The 12,513-nt window shown below is 41.7% G+C and overlaps 1 protein-coding gene across 3 annotated transcripts in view; it reads left to right on the plus strand.

Moving 5' to 3' along the window:
• Positions 1 to 12,513, plus strand: part of NUP205 (nucleoporin 205) — a 43,426-nt gene that overhangs the window by 548 nt on the left and 30,365 nt on the right. For all 3 annotated transcript variants that reach the window (XM_083462843.1, XM_083462844.1, XM_083462842.1), the window contains exons 2-13: positions 1,400 to 1,542; positions 1,795 to 1,966; positions 2,647 to 2,791; positions 3,024 to 3,183; positions 4,585 to 4,813; positions 5,097 to 5,261; positions 5,629 to 5,804; positions 7,387 to 7,503; positions 8,285 to 8,422; positions 9,601 to 9,751; positions 10,997 to 11,202; positions 11,495 to 11,677. In XM_083462843.1, the coding sequence (XP_083318969.1) occupies positions 1,400 to 1,542; positions 1,795 to 1,966; positions 2,647 to 2,791; positions 3,024 to 3,183; positions 4,585 to 4,813; positions 5,097 to 5,261; positions 5,629 to 5,804; positions 7,387 to 7,503; positions 8,285 to 8,422; positions 9,601 to 9,751; positions 10,997 to 11,202; positions 11,495 to 11,677 (1,985 nt within the window). The remainder of the gene's footprint in view (positions 1 to 1,399; positions 1,543 to 1,794; positions 1,967 to 2,646; positions 2,792 to 3,023; positions 3,184 to 4,584; positions 4,814 to 5,096; positions 5,262 to 5,628; positions 5,805 to 7,386; positions 7,504 to 8,284; positions 8,423 to 9,600; positions 9,752 to 10,996; positions 11,203 to 11,494; positions 11,678 to 12,513) is intronic.

The following is a 12,513-nucleotide window of genomic DNA, read 5'->3' on the forward strand; positions in this document are numbered from 1 at the left end:
GGGTGCTGCCCCTCTCTCCACTCGCGCCAACACTCACTGCTATGACAGTGTAACTCATCATAGGGTTCCTTCTGGGTCATTCAGAATTGTCTCTGCTTTTCTGCTTGATGGCCTCTGGTCTCGTCCATTTGGCTACACTGATAAACATTCAGTAAAATAATGACGTTATAGAACTTTTAACGAAAAGGTTTTTTGAAGCCTGTTTTGGAGTTCATACATCTGGCTGAATAACTTTCATCATACTTGGACCGCTAATCTCCATTGGTTAAGCACACATTGATGCAGCTAGAATGGCAACTCTAATTGCCTGGGAAGCTGCGCCTTTCCTTGTGTTTGCCTACTTTTCATTTCCAAGTTACTAATACGTTTAGCTGTCGAGATGCTTCATTTGTTGCATATTTTCTATATGGGAAACCCTTTTTGTTAGGAAATGATCTCCCACGTCTATCAGAATAACTTGGTTCGTACAAAAACACTAAGCTCAATGATGACTTAGTAGTGCAAATACACAAGTGTGAGCACTCCCAGAGAGGAGATCATGGCTGCTTTTCATCTGTGGGCCAAGGCATGGTTTGGCATAGCACATTGTCCAAACTTGGGTTTGTGGTTTGTCTCATCCAATCAAATCATGAGCTGTAACCAATGTTTTGCCTTGGTTTACAACTTGTGGTTTGCCTAGAGGAGACAAGCCATGAGCACGGGTTCTAATGACATGCTAAGCTAAACCATGGGGTAGCTCTCAGCAACACAGCAAGACCAGAGGTGGAGGAGGAGCAAAGCAGCTGTAAGCTCCCCTTTGGAAGGCTGCATATTTGTGCTAAATCATAGTTCAACTTAGCGGTTCACGCAAACTGAGGCATTGTGTGCCCAGTGGCTCCTGTCTGGGATCTTCACACGTGCGAGTGTACATAGAGGTTTTATGCTTTTTCCTGTGCAAAGCAGCTGTTTGGGATATTTAATATAAAAGGCAACCTGAAGTCTGTGCTGGCTCTTGCATGAGGACTCCTTTTTACTCCCGTTCCCCACCTTTGTTCCTCTAAGCAACTGAAATGCATCTGAATATTGGATGAAGGGTACCATTATCATATTGGTGTGTGTACTGTATATGCATGTGAACATTCTCTATCCTGAACCTCAATTACGCCAGCATATCTGGCTTGGGGGTTGAATTATTCTGTTTTACATAAAGTGAATGCAAGAAACCCCATCTAGTGTGTACCTCTTCAAGACTGCAGCAGCCACTACTGCTTATAATACAGTAAGGGTCGCATTACTATCTGTATGGCAGCAGGACTGCTGGTTTTGCCACACCTTTTAGATAATTCATTTGATTTAATTGTGTTTTGTAATGTTTTGTCACAATCTCCTGTTGTGAAAGTATTGTTTATATTATTTTTAGCTGCCAGTTTGTGGGGGCCCTACAAAGACATTTGGCAGGCAGTGGTTAATGCTATCTGGAAAAGGCAACCTGAAGCAACACATCTTCTTGACCAGATCTTAAAGAAATACAAGTCTGACTTCATATCTCTCTTCAGAAATCCGGTAAAAAGTAAACCTTTGCTCTATTGGGAGATGGGTGGTAAAAAGTTTAGTTTGTATTGCACTTGTTTATTGAAATCATGTTTCATATGGTAACTGTATTAAGACTGCACCTAATGGGGAAATGCTGCTGAGCTCATTCTCATGGTTTGGAGAATTGACAGTATGATGACATACTGTACATATGAAATGTCATTTCATTTTTCTTATGCATTTTTGGTCAGAGTTGGCAATTCTAATTTGTTTGTTTTGTAGCCAAAGAATGCCCAACAGCATGAAAAGGTTCAGAAAGCAAGTACAGAAGGAGTTGCTATCCAGGGCCAACAAGGAACCAGACTCTTACCAGAGCAGCTAATCAGAGAGGCCTTTATTTTGAGTGATCTTTTCGATATTGGGGAGTTGGCAGCTGTTGAACTCCTCCTAGCAGGTAATGTGATATTGGAATGGGAACAAGCTGACCTATTCTGTTCTATTCCATTCTATTCTATTCTGAAGATACATATCTCTGTTTTAGGGGTCTGCGTCTCTCCATAGCTCTTGTCCCTTTACACCATTAGCAGAAGTAGAATAGATGATTCACAATAAACAAAAGTAGCAGATTTTCATAATTACTAAAGCTGGAATAATTTCTTGCAGAATGTTATATGCATGTTTGCATGCATATATATACACACCTTACTTGCTCATGAGGCTGTAAAATTGTCAGGGTAATTGCACAACTGATATTAAAATATTAAATTAATATTAAAATAGTAAGATGCAATTTGGAATATGTAGTCTAAGACCCTTTGATTACTAGAAAAAATATGGAATATTTTTGCCATCTATGTTACAATGCAAAGAGAGGTGGTGCAAGACTTATGTGGCGGTCAGAGGGAATCTATCTGCCTTAGCTACTGTTCTTAGAATAGGTGGGGCATTATTTGGCTGAAATGGTGTGGGTGAAAGAGAGAGAGAAAGGATGGGTTTCTGCATTTCATTAAGGGCCCATCTACCTTTCTACCCATAATTTGAGCACCAGTGGCAGGGGAGGGAGAGAGAATGATAGTAGAAACACAAGAGGTGGCATAAATGGAGACCTCTCTTATGACTGTAACTTTCTTCCAGGGGAGCATCAGCAGCCTCGTTTTCCTGGGCTATCCAGGGGTTTAGTAGCTGTTCTTTTATACTGGGATGGGAAGCGATGCATTGCAAATTCATTGCGGACACTCATCCAGTCTCGGCGAGGCAAGACCTGGACACTGGAACTCAGGTCTGTATTCTTAAGCAACAGCTTCTGAAAATACCTAAACTAAAACAGTAACAATATTTCTATATTGAACCTAGATTTTTTTGAAGTGCTGCAGAAGGGAGAGATTCGCCCCTGTTTCCCCCTATAAATTATGATTCTGCTTTTGGCATTTTGCTTTGTCTCCATCACAGAAGCTTCTGTTTTTCACATTTGTTTTAATGGTGTTTCTGGAATTTGTTCCTTTTGATTTCAGTCCTGAATTGGTATCCATAACAACACGCTTTACAGATGAATTGATGGAGCAGGGTCTCACACATAAAATTCTGACTTTGGTGTCTCAAATTGATGTAAACACTGAGTTTGAGAAACTGCAGAGAGACCGAGGATTGGGCAGTGAGAAACATCGCAAAGAGGTAAATGCTTAAGATGTCAGAGACAGTAAGTACTTGAAAATTTATTTGCTATAAAAACATCAAGGGTTGCCACCTCCCGCCCTGATGTTCTACTCCCCTTTGCTTCCAAAAATGTTAATGGTGGTGACTGCTTCACATGTAGCATGGGATATAATTTCTATGAAAGATACTGATGAGCACATACGTCCTTTTCATCTTGTGAATATGAGTGCAGAAATGCATGCAGTCTTAGCATGTGATGATGTACATGTGATTTTCCAACATGCAAGTGAGTATTGCCATATAAGAAGTATAAGTTCTTCCAAGTATGAAGACTGTGCTGGACCTGGGGGTAACCCGAGCAGCACGGTCCAGGTCCGGTCCCGAATCCAAGGGTTCCGTGAGGAGTCAGTCCAACAGGGCCAAGGCAGGAAACTAGGCAAAGTCAGGCACAGGATCACAGGCAGGTTCCGGCAAACAGCAACCTTGCTTCCACAACCTGGGGTGGGGTTACCCTGTCAGGGTAACGGCCAGTCCTGATCCCCTGGTGACTCACCTCCCTGTCTCGCCTGAAGGCGAGCACTCCTCCTGCGAGTACTCAGGTCTCTCAGACCTCAGTCTCTGCAGCTTGGGAGATGTCGGTGGGTTACTAGACCCAGAGGCCGCCTCAGCCTCTCCTGACCCAACTGGCAGTGGAGCATCTATAAGTGATTGACCAGCTGGAGGCAACAAGGTAATCTCCGCATCTGGAGCCAGGGCAGGCTCAGGCCCCTGACTCCGCCCAGCTGGTGCTTGTTGCAGGGGAACCTGTGCAGATTGGGGCTCTTCAGAATCTGGCCCCAGACTAGGTTCAGCTGCCGCCTGAGGCAAAGGATCCGGTGCGGACTGAGACTCCTCTGGCTCCCAAGTCCCAGGCCATCACAAAGACACTGACAAAGTTCACATGTAGTACAAGGCTGTGGTTTGTCATTGCACGGCGAGTCTTTAGCTCACATACACTTACTTCAGTGTTTGGCAGTTCAGATGTAACACCAAAGTATGCATTGCTGCAAACAAGGAAGTTATGTTGGGGACTGGAGCAAGCGAGGGAAGTAGGCTGTGCAGAAACCTAAGGCTCATTCGTATAATGTGAAACTATGGTTTGACATTACATGTGAACTTGATCAGTGTCCAGTCTTTTGTTCATTTCATGGTGTAGTTGCAAATATTAGTCATGCTAAGAAACATCTTAAAATCCTGCTTTTGGTTATAAAAAAATTAGTTTTGGGATTGACAAATTCTATGCATTTTCATAAAGAGCAAGTCCTTTTTAAATCAGTGGGGCTGACCTTTGAATAAACATGGATAGTATTGTTTTGTATATGATAAAAGCATATTTTGAAGCTACATATGTAGTAACTTGGTTTTGATTTTTTTTTTTAGGTTTCTGATCTCATCAAGGAGTGTAGGCAGGCACTGGCAGAGAGTTTATTTGTTTGGGCTTGCCAGTCACCACTGAGCCGGGATGATACTTTAATCCTGATTACTTACTTAGAGAAAGTGACTGTAGAAGCTGATGGTTCATTGGACAAAGTAAACTTGGCACTTCTTATGGCACTCCTCTATTGCTTTGATGTCAGCTTTCTGGAACAGGCCACTGAAGATCGAGAAGGTAAAACTAGTTTTCTGGTTATGCCAAAATATATGTCATTCATATAGATTAAGATGAGTTAAATTTCTGCTGTTTCCCAGACTTCCCCATTTCTTCTCCACAGTTCTTAATTGAATAGTTCACAAAATTTGATGGGAGCTATTTAGCTCTGAATTACAAAATAAAAGAGGTGAAAGAGGTTATTGTATTTGCTGAGTCATCCATTTTATTTTCAGTGGACTTGAAACAACATTTCTTTCTGTATTAAACTTCTATTTTGTATTTGCTTTTTAAAAAAATGTAGAACTGATGCACCAGCTGCCACTGTTAACAGAGAGACAATATATAGCTGCAATCCATACACGCCTTCAGGATGCTCGGCCTTGGAAACTGCCAGGACTTCAAGGAACTGTTAGGTTAGCCTGGGCTCTAGCCTTGCGTGGGATTTCACAGTTCACTGATGTGACAGGTAATCTGATTCATAGGCAAGAAACTCAATCCCACCTGTTTCCTTTGCTTAGCAGAGGAAGCCAATCCATCATGCATATTCCTTTGTTTAAGCTGCCAACCCTTAAGTATGCTGCTTATGAAATGTATGCGCAGTTAGTAGCTTTATAATAGCAATAATAATAATAATAATAGTAATAATAATAATAATTAATAATAGTAATTTATTATTACGGTTGGAGACCAGCTTGTGATACACAAATGGGACTACAATCCCAAAAGCAAAACAAACATTTAAAACAATATACAACAATGGATTTAAAGTTTAAAAATCCGATAGTAGCTTTATTAGTCTGTCTCTTGCATTCATTTTTCTTCATTCTCTTCAGCACTTGCAGAATTTGCTGAGGCAGATGAAGCAATGGCAGAGTTAGCAATTGCAGACAACGTTTTCTTGTTCCTTACTGAATCTGTGGTGAGAGCTGAAAACTTCTACCAAGAGGAATTTTACATACGTAGAATCCACAACCTTACCACCGACTTTCTTGCTCTCATGCCAATGAAGGTAAGTTGTATTTTTGTGGACTGGATATAAGTAGGACAAATATTCCAATGCAATCTATTTATGCAGACTAATATAAGCATTTCAGTGTGGGAATTATGTGTTCATATATGTGTGAAATTTTAAAATACACTTGGCGACCATTTTGTGCTTGTCCAATTGACAACTGGGTCCTTGCATGCGGGCTATGTTCCAAGGATGGCATGTGTGTGCAAAAACACATATACTTGAACCACCCCTGCACAAGCAATCTTAGCTTCTGGAACTATTGCGCCAAAAGGGTCTTACCCCACCAAGCAAGGCAGAGTGCTTAAAAACTTTCTGTCCCTTGAGATTTCAGCTGGTCAGCCTTCAACCATGTAAAGATGAAATTGCACATGTTAAATGCGCGTAAGTTGCATGCATACTGCACATTGTTTGGCTAAATCCTGTCTTAAGCACCAATGACCAGTCTAAGTACTTTAATGTTTTTTCTTAGAAAAAGGAACTACTTGCTGTTGTGGTCCTTGCCCTCTTCCAGATTGTGCACATATAAATTATTTTATGTTAGTAATACTATTTTGGCTGGTTGGCTCATCATCTTTACTATTTGCTGGGGTAGTTCTCTTTTCTAGTAACAATCTCTCAACTTGGTCATGTTAATCTTACATAGATCTCCTTGAAAGTCATTCTCATTCTGTTTAATGGGACTTACTCCAAGGTTAAATATACATAAGCTGCCATTGTATATCCATATACTTTTGGAGGAAGCTCCATAGAATTCAGTGGGTTTATTTCTGGGTATACATGCATCGGATTGTGCTGTTCTGCTGTTTATTTGAATTAAACTACTTGCATAGGCATCCTTCAATATTTGCTGACTAGCTTTATATTATATATAATATAATTATCCAATCTGGAAAATTCTAGTAATAGGCCTGAGCTTCATTTGAATGAGTCATGCTTTTTTATTCTATTCAGTTGCCTGCTATTGTTATATGAAACAGACACAACAATTGCACTTTTTCTACATGGCGACTAACTTTTTGGGGAATGGGGGCGCAATTCAGCTAGAATGAGACATGTTTCAGTCCCATAGATTTTAGTCAAAATAAAAAAATTCCTTCCAGTAGCACCTTAAAGACCAACTAAGTTAGTTCTTGGTATGAGCTTTCGTGTGCATGCACACGAAAGCTCATACCAAGAACTAACTTAGTTGGTCTTTAAGGTGCTACTGGAAGGAATTTTTTTATTTTGACTATGGCAGACCAACACGGCTACCTATCTGTAAATAGATTTCAGTGAGAGAGACAAGCATGTGATCAATTTTGTACCTTTGAAATCAGTGGGTCTTAAATAGATGTAATTAGTAATGTCAACAGTTTTCTCTTATCTCATATGCATCTTTGGTACTGGTGTAAAGAACCAGTTCCTCATGTAATCTTACAGTGTGGTAAATCTTTAAGGATACATTTAAAAAAGATTCTAGTGGCCCTTTCATAAATACATGCTAATGAGGTTTAGTCAAGTGCCTGTAAAAGCTGTCTGCTCTTGTTCGCTTCATAGTTAATTATCAATAAATTTATTTCCTTGGCAAACTGTGTAGGTGAAACAGCTAAGAAACCGTGCTGATGAAGATGCTCGCATGATACACATGAGTATACAATTGGGTAATGAGCCACCTCTTTCTCTTAGACGGGATCTGGAGCATCTGATGTTTTTAGTAAGTTCTTTTAAAAAGTAAAATGTTGAGAAGTCATTATATTTTCATTAAAAAAAAATATTGGTACATTGGTTAAAATAATACAGTTGGAATAGCAAGAACATTGGTGCCAAATCTTATATTAAATACACTTCTGGCACCTCTCAGGTGGGCTCCATTGCAACTATAAGAGAAGCATTCATGGTGAGTTCTGGCAACTCTTTTTCTAGAAAAATGGCACTTTTGTATCCTACTTAAAAAATACCAGATGTGATGTAAGGTATGCTAAAGTAACTATATTTCTTCTTATTGCTGGCAAATTAGTCTTTAGTCAGAAAAAGCTGCCCCAGGGAATTTTGTGACTATGGAACGGAATACAGTGGTACCTCTGGTTACGTACTTAATTCGTTCCGGAGGTCCGTTCTTAACCTGAAACTGTTCTTAACCTAAAGCACCACTTTAGCTAATAGGGCCTCCCGCTGCTGCCATGCGATTTCTGTTCTCATCCTGAAGCAAAGTTCTTAACCCGAGGTATTATTTCTGGGTTAGCGGAATCTGTAACCTGAAGTGTATGTAACCTGAAGCGTATGTAACCCGAGGTACCATTGTAGTGTTAACATAGCTGGGGCTGCTGCTAATGGAATCTGTTTTGTATTTGAATTTGGCGCACGGATGATAATCAGGTGAAAGGCAATGTTCCTAAAGATCATGATAGGCTATAGTGTGTGTGTGTGTGTGTGTGTGTGTGTGTGTGTGTGTGTGTTTGTAGGTATATAGGACTCACATTATTTCTGTTCTACAGATTGCTGAGCTGTACAAGAAGGATCCATTTAATCTGGAGCTTGCTCTTGAGTACTGGTGTCCTTCGGAGCCCCTGCAGAGTTCCACCATCATAGGATCGTATATTGGGATAGCCCACCAAAGACCACCTCAGCGTCAGGTGAGAAAATACCAGTTCCCTCCACTGTTGTTCGGGCTTGGGTTTTCTTGAAAGCATTTAAAAACAATTAGTAGCACATCATATGGGAGAAAGGAGGGAGAAAGGTTGTTTTCTGCTGCTCCAGAGAAGCGGACACGGAGCAATGGATCCAAACTACAAGAAAGAAGATTCCACCTAAACATTAGGAAGAACTTCCTGACAGTAAGAGCTGTTCGACAGTGGAATTTGCTGCCAAGAAGTGTGGTGGAATCTCCTTCTTTGGAGGTCTTTAAGCAGAGGCTTGACAACCATATGTCAGGAGTGCTCTGATGGTGTTTCCTGCTTGGCAGGGGGTTGGACTCGATGGCCCTTGTGGTCTCTTCCAACTCTATGATTCTATGATTCATATTTCCCCAAAGGCTATGGAGGATTGCATTTCATAGGAAGAGGAGACAAGCTGAGGCACACCCAGCTGTCCTCCTGCGGCACCAAACATGTTGTCTGAAACAACACAACTGCTTAAAATGATAGTGACAGCAAAGGTGGATAAAGGATATTCAGTTGTTTTTCAACGCCACCCCACCCCCTGCTTCCCTCTGCATTTGGGAATTTGCTTGCTGCATTGGGCATTTGAAAGGATTACATTGAGCATTCTAAATGCTAAGCAGTTTTCCATGTTTCCTTAAAGTTTTTTAAAGTTACTGTATGCCATGGGGCATAATCCAGCAAAAGTTCAGCGTTTTCAAGTCCCATTGATTTCAGTGCAAGAGTGCAAAAATACTCTTAAATCTCCCCCACTGCAGTTGATGGGATTTAAATGTACTTAACATTTAACTGGATCGTTCACCTAGTGCATGTATGGGACACCTTTGGCCCTTAAGGCATTGATGAACTACAGCTCCTATCTGTCCCAGCAAGCATAGCCAATGGCCAGGGATGATGGGAGTTGTAGTTCAGCCATGTCTGGAGGGCCAAAAGTTCTCCATGCCTGCCCTAGTGACTTGGAAGGGGTGGGGAATTCTTGTACAACCAATACCAGTTTTAAGAAAATCAAGGCTAGAAAAGTGATTTGATTTTGGTTGTTAGCGTCTGAACAGATTGTGTACATTGCAAGTTATTTTAAAACTTTAACTTTGGGGGCCTTTGGCTTTTTGGCATATATTTCTTCCTAGGCAAATGTTTCTATACTTTTTTTGTAGGTTGTTTTGTCTAAATTTGTTAGACAAATGGGAGACCTCCTTCCCTCAACAATTTACATTCCTTACCTGAAAATGCTCCGGGGATTAGCCAATGGGCCCCAATGCGCTCATTACTGCTTTACTTTGCTGAAGGGCAATGGCAGCAGCCATGGTAAGAAATAAGGCCTGAAATAGGCCAACATACTTTCCTATTCACTTGAATCTGTTGCAGCGGAACCTCAGTACTAATGCATTATTTGCAAGGCAGCCTATCCTGAAGCAGACAAGGAAGTGAATGCTTTAGTTTTAAGCTATGTTCTTAAGCACATTTCTAGTTGATGTTTATCTGTGTTCACTATAGCTTGTTTCTAAGTGTAAACTTTGCGGCTGCCGTTTAGGAAAAGAACAAAAGTAACCGAGCACATGTAAAAGGTTCCAAGTTCAATACCTGCCATCTCCAGGTTGGGCTGAAAAAGACTCTTGCCTCAGACCCTTGAGAGCCACTGCCGGTTTGTGTGTGGACAATACTGAGTTAGATGAACCAGTGGTCTGATTCAGTATTAGGCAGCTTTCTTCGTGTCTGAGGGACAGAGTATCATGGTATAAACCAGGGGTCAGCAAACTTTTTCCGCAGAGGGCCGGTCCACTATCCCTCAGACCTTGTGGGGGGGGGGCCAGACTATTTTTTTGGGGGGGGGATCCCCTCGACTCTCCTCTCCCTTCTCCACAGCACTGGACGAGCCCCGGTGGCTACTTACCTGTGCCTTGTGAGCAGCATGGGGTGGCGGCGGCAGAGGGACGATGAGTGGCATGAAAGGACTGGCTCTGGAGAGGGGCTGCTTAAAATGGCGCACAGCCAACTGCAGCTCAACAAAGCCCACCCCCTTCCTCTTCTAGGCTGGGCAGGGAGAAGCCAGGAGGAGGGAGGGAGCAGCCCGAACTATCAGAATCCCCACGGTGATCCACGCGGCGATTCCCAGACTGTCTGCGGGCCGGATCCAGAAGGCAATTGGGCCGGATCTGGCCCCCAGGCCTTAGTTTGCCAACCCATGGTATAAACAAATGGGACCTGCAACCAAATGTTGCAGTGTGGAGTGCTCCTCTTAAGGATTCTAGGAAGCCGTGCCCTTTCCAGGCTACTGCATTCCTTCCTCTTCTACCCCACCCTCCCCACCCAACTATCAGTCTGCTTTCCCTGCCCACTAAGCATACTCAGTTGTTTTTGGTTTCCCTTTGCAGGTTTTTCCACTGCATATTTTTTGTGTATTTTAATATTAGAATATAGGATTGCTAGTGTTTTTCAGATGATATGCAATAAAAATGTTTAATCTTAAATTTAGGGCAGGTTTTGTTTTTTCAGGTGTAGGCTTAGTTAACACAATCTGTACTCATGCAGATATTTTTTCCCCCTGTCTAGCTGAAAACATCCAAGGAGCAGGTGGCAGTCCTGTCTCCTGGGAGCATTTCTTCCACTCTCTGATGCTGTACCATGAGCACCTGCGGAAAGATTTGCCTAGTGCAGATAGCATTCAGTATCGTCACCTTCCTCTCAGAGGCATCACCCAGAAAGAACAGGATGGATTGATTTCATTTCTGCAACTTACAGAAACCATAGTGAAATGGGTAAACAGGCCTTTCCTTTAATGGTTGATGCACTCAGAATTCCATTTGTCCATTATTTTATTATTTAAGTTGGCTTTACAAACCCAGCACATTTTATATTAAAAGGTCAGATGTACTAGAGGAAAAATGATATAGACTTGAACTGAAGTTCATTTTGACTGGGAGAAAAATAGAAAGTAAGAAAATTATTAGTGTTGGATACTTATTCGTAATATAATTGGCCCCATAATGACATTGCTTACCTTTTGTTTGAATCATCAGAGGTCACTGGTGCTCTTTCTTTCCTTTCTAGAGTGAGAATGCCCGCTTGGCTCTCTGTGAACACCCTCAGTGGACACCAGTGGTTATAATTTTGGGCCTTCTGCAATGTAGCATCCATCCCATTTTGAAAGCAGAGTTATTAGAGACTCTTTCAGCCTTTGGGAAATCTCCGGAAATTGCTGCTTCACTGTGGCAGTCATTGGAATACACCCAGGTATCTTTAACTTTTTCCATGGCAGTTTAACCCTGAGTGCAATCCTGTACGTATTCTGACCCTATTTAGCAATGTATGCTCTGAATACTAGAAGTTCATGCTTTCCCCCAAATTCTGTTTTATTCAACTGTTGCTAGTTCTCACTTAAAAATCAGGTGGAGTTAATTCTATGCATGGCATTGTTTTCTGTGTTCGGAATGTTGGGCTGTAGCAGCAGCAGCTGAAACAGAATGAAAAAGTGCAAGTCCAATAGATTCCCCTTCTGTTATGTATTATTTGCTTATGTATTATAAATCTGTACTGGCAGATTCTGAATAAGGTTAAGAAGAAACGTAGATTTCCCTTTTTGTGGAGAGAAGGTGGGAATGTGTCTTGAGGTAAAGACAGCTGATCATGCTAGCACTCTAGTCCTTTTAGGTCCGATCAACAAAATCTTGCTGCCTACAAAGGAGAGCCAGCGCAGATGCAATGCAGCCTTATATTTAATAATTTTCCTGGTAATCCTAGGTGACCAGGTATTCAATAAAGCAAATGAGCAAGTTGGTGGTAGAGAAGTGGATTGCTATGTCGCTCCTTGACTGCTTTTTAGTAGAAGCAATTTTGTTAATAGCCTGTGTTTCTATGCTAGCTGCAGAAGGGAGCTGCTTCTGTTCTGTGGCCAACATGGAAATTTAGGCTAGTAGCCTCTTAGCAGGTTTGTAAACATTGGCGGACTTGTAACTTTTGTGTGCTCATTCCGTTGCTGACGGGAAAAGCCGATAGGACTTTGCACTCCTTTCCCATAGTTCCTCCTGTCTTGTGCAGGTTCTTCATTCTCCTTTCGTCACCAGTGTTAG

Source organism: Podarcis liolepis, assembly GCF_965112155.1.
Source record: "Podarcis liolepis genome assembly, chromosome: 10".
In the NCBI taxonomy this organism is placed as follows: Eukaryota; Metazoa; Chordata; class Lepidosauria; order Squamata; family Lacertidae; genus Podarcis; species Podarcis liolepis.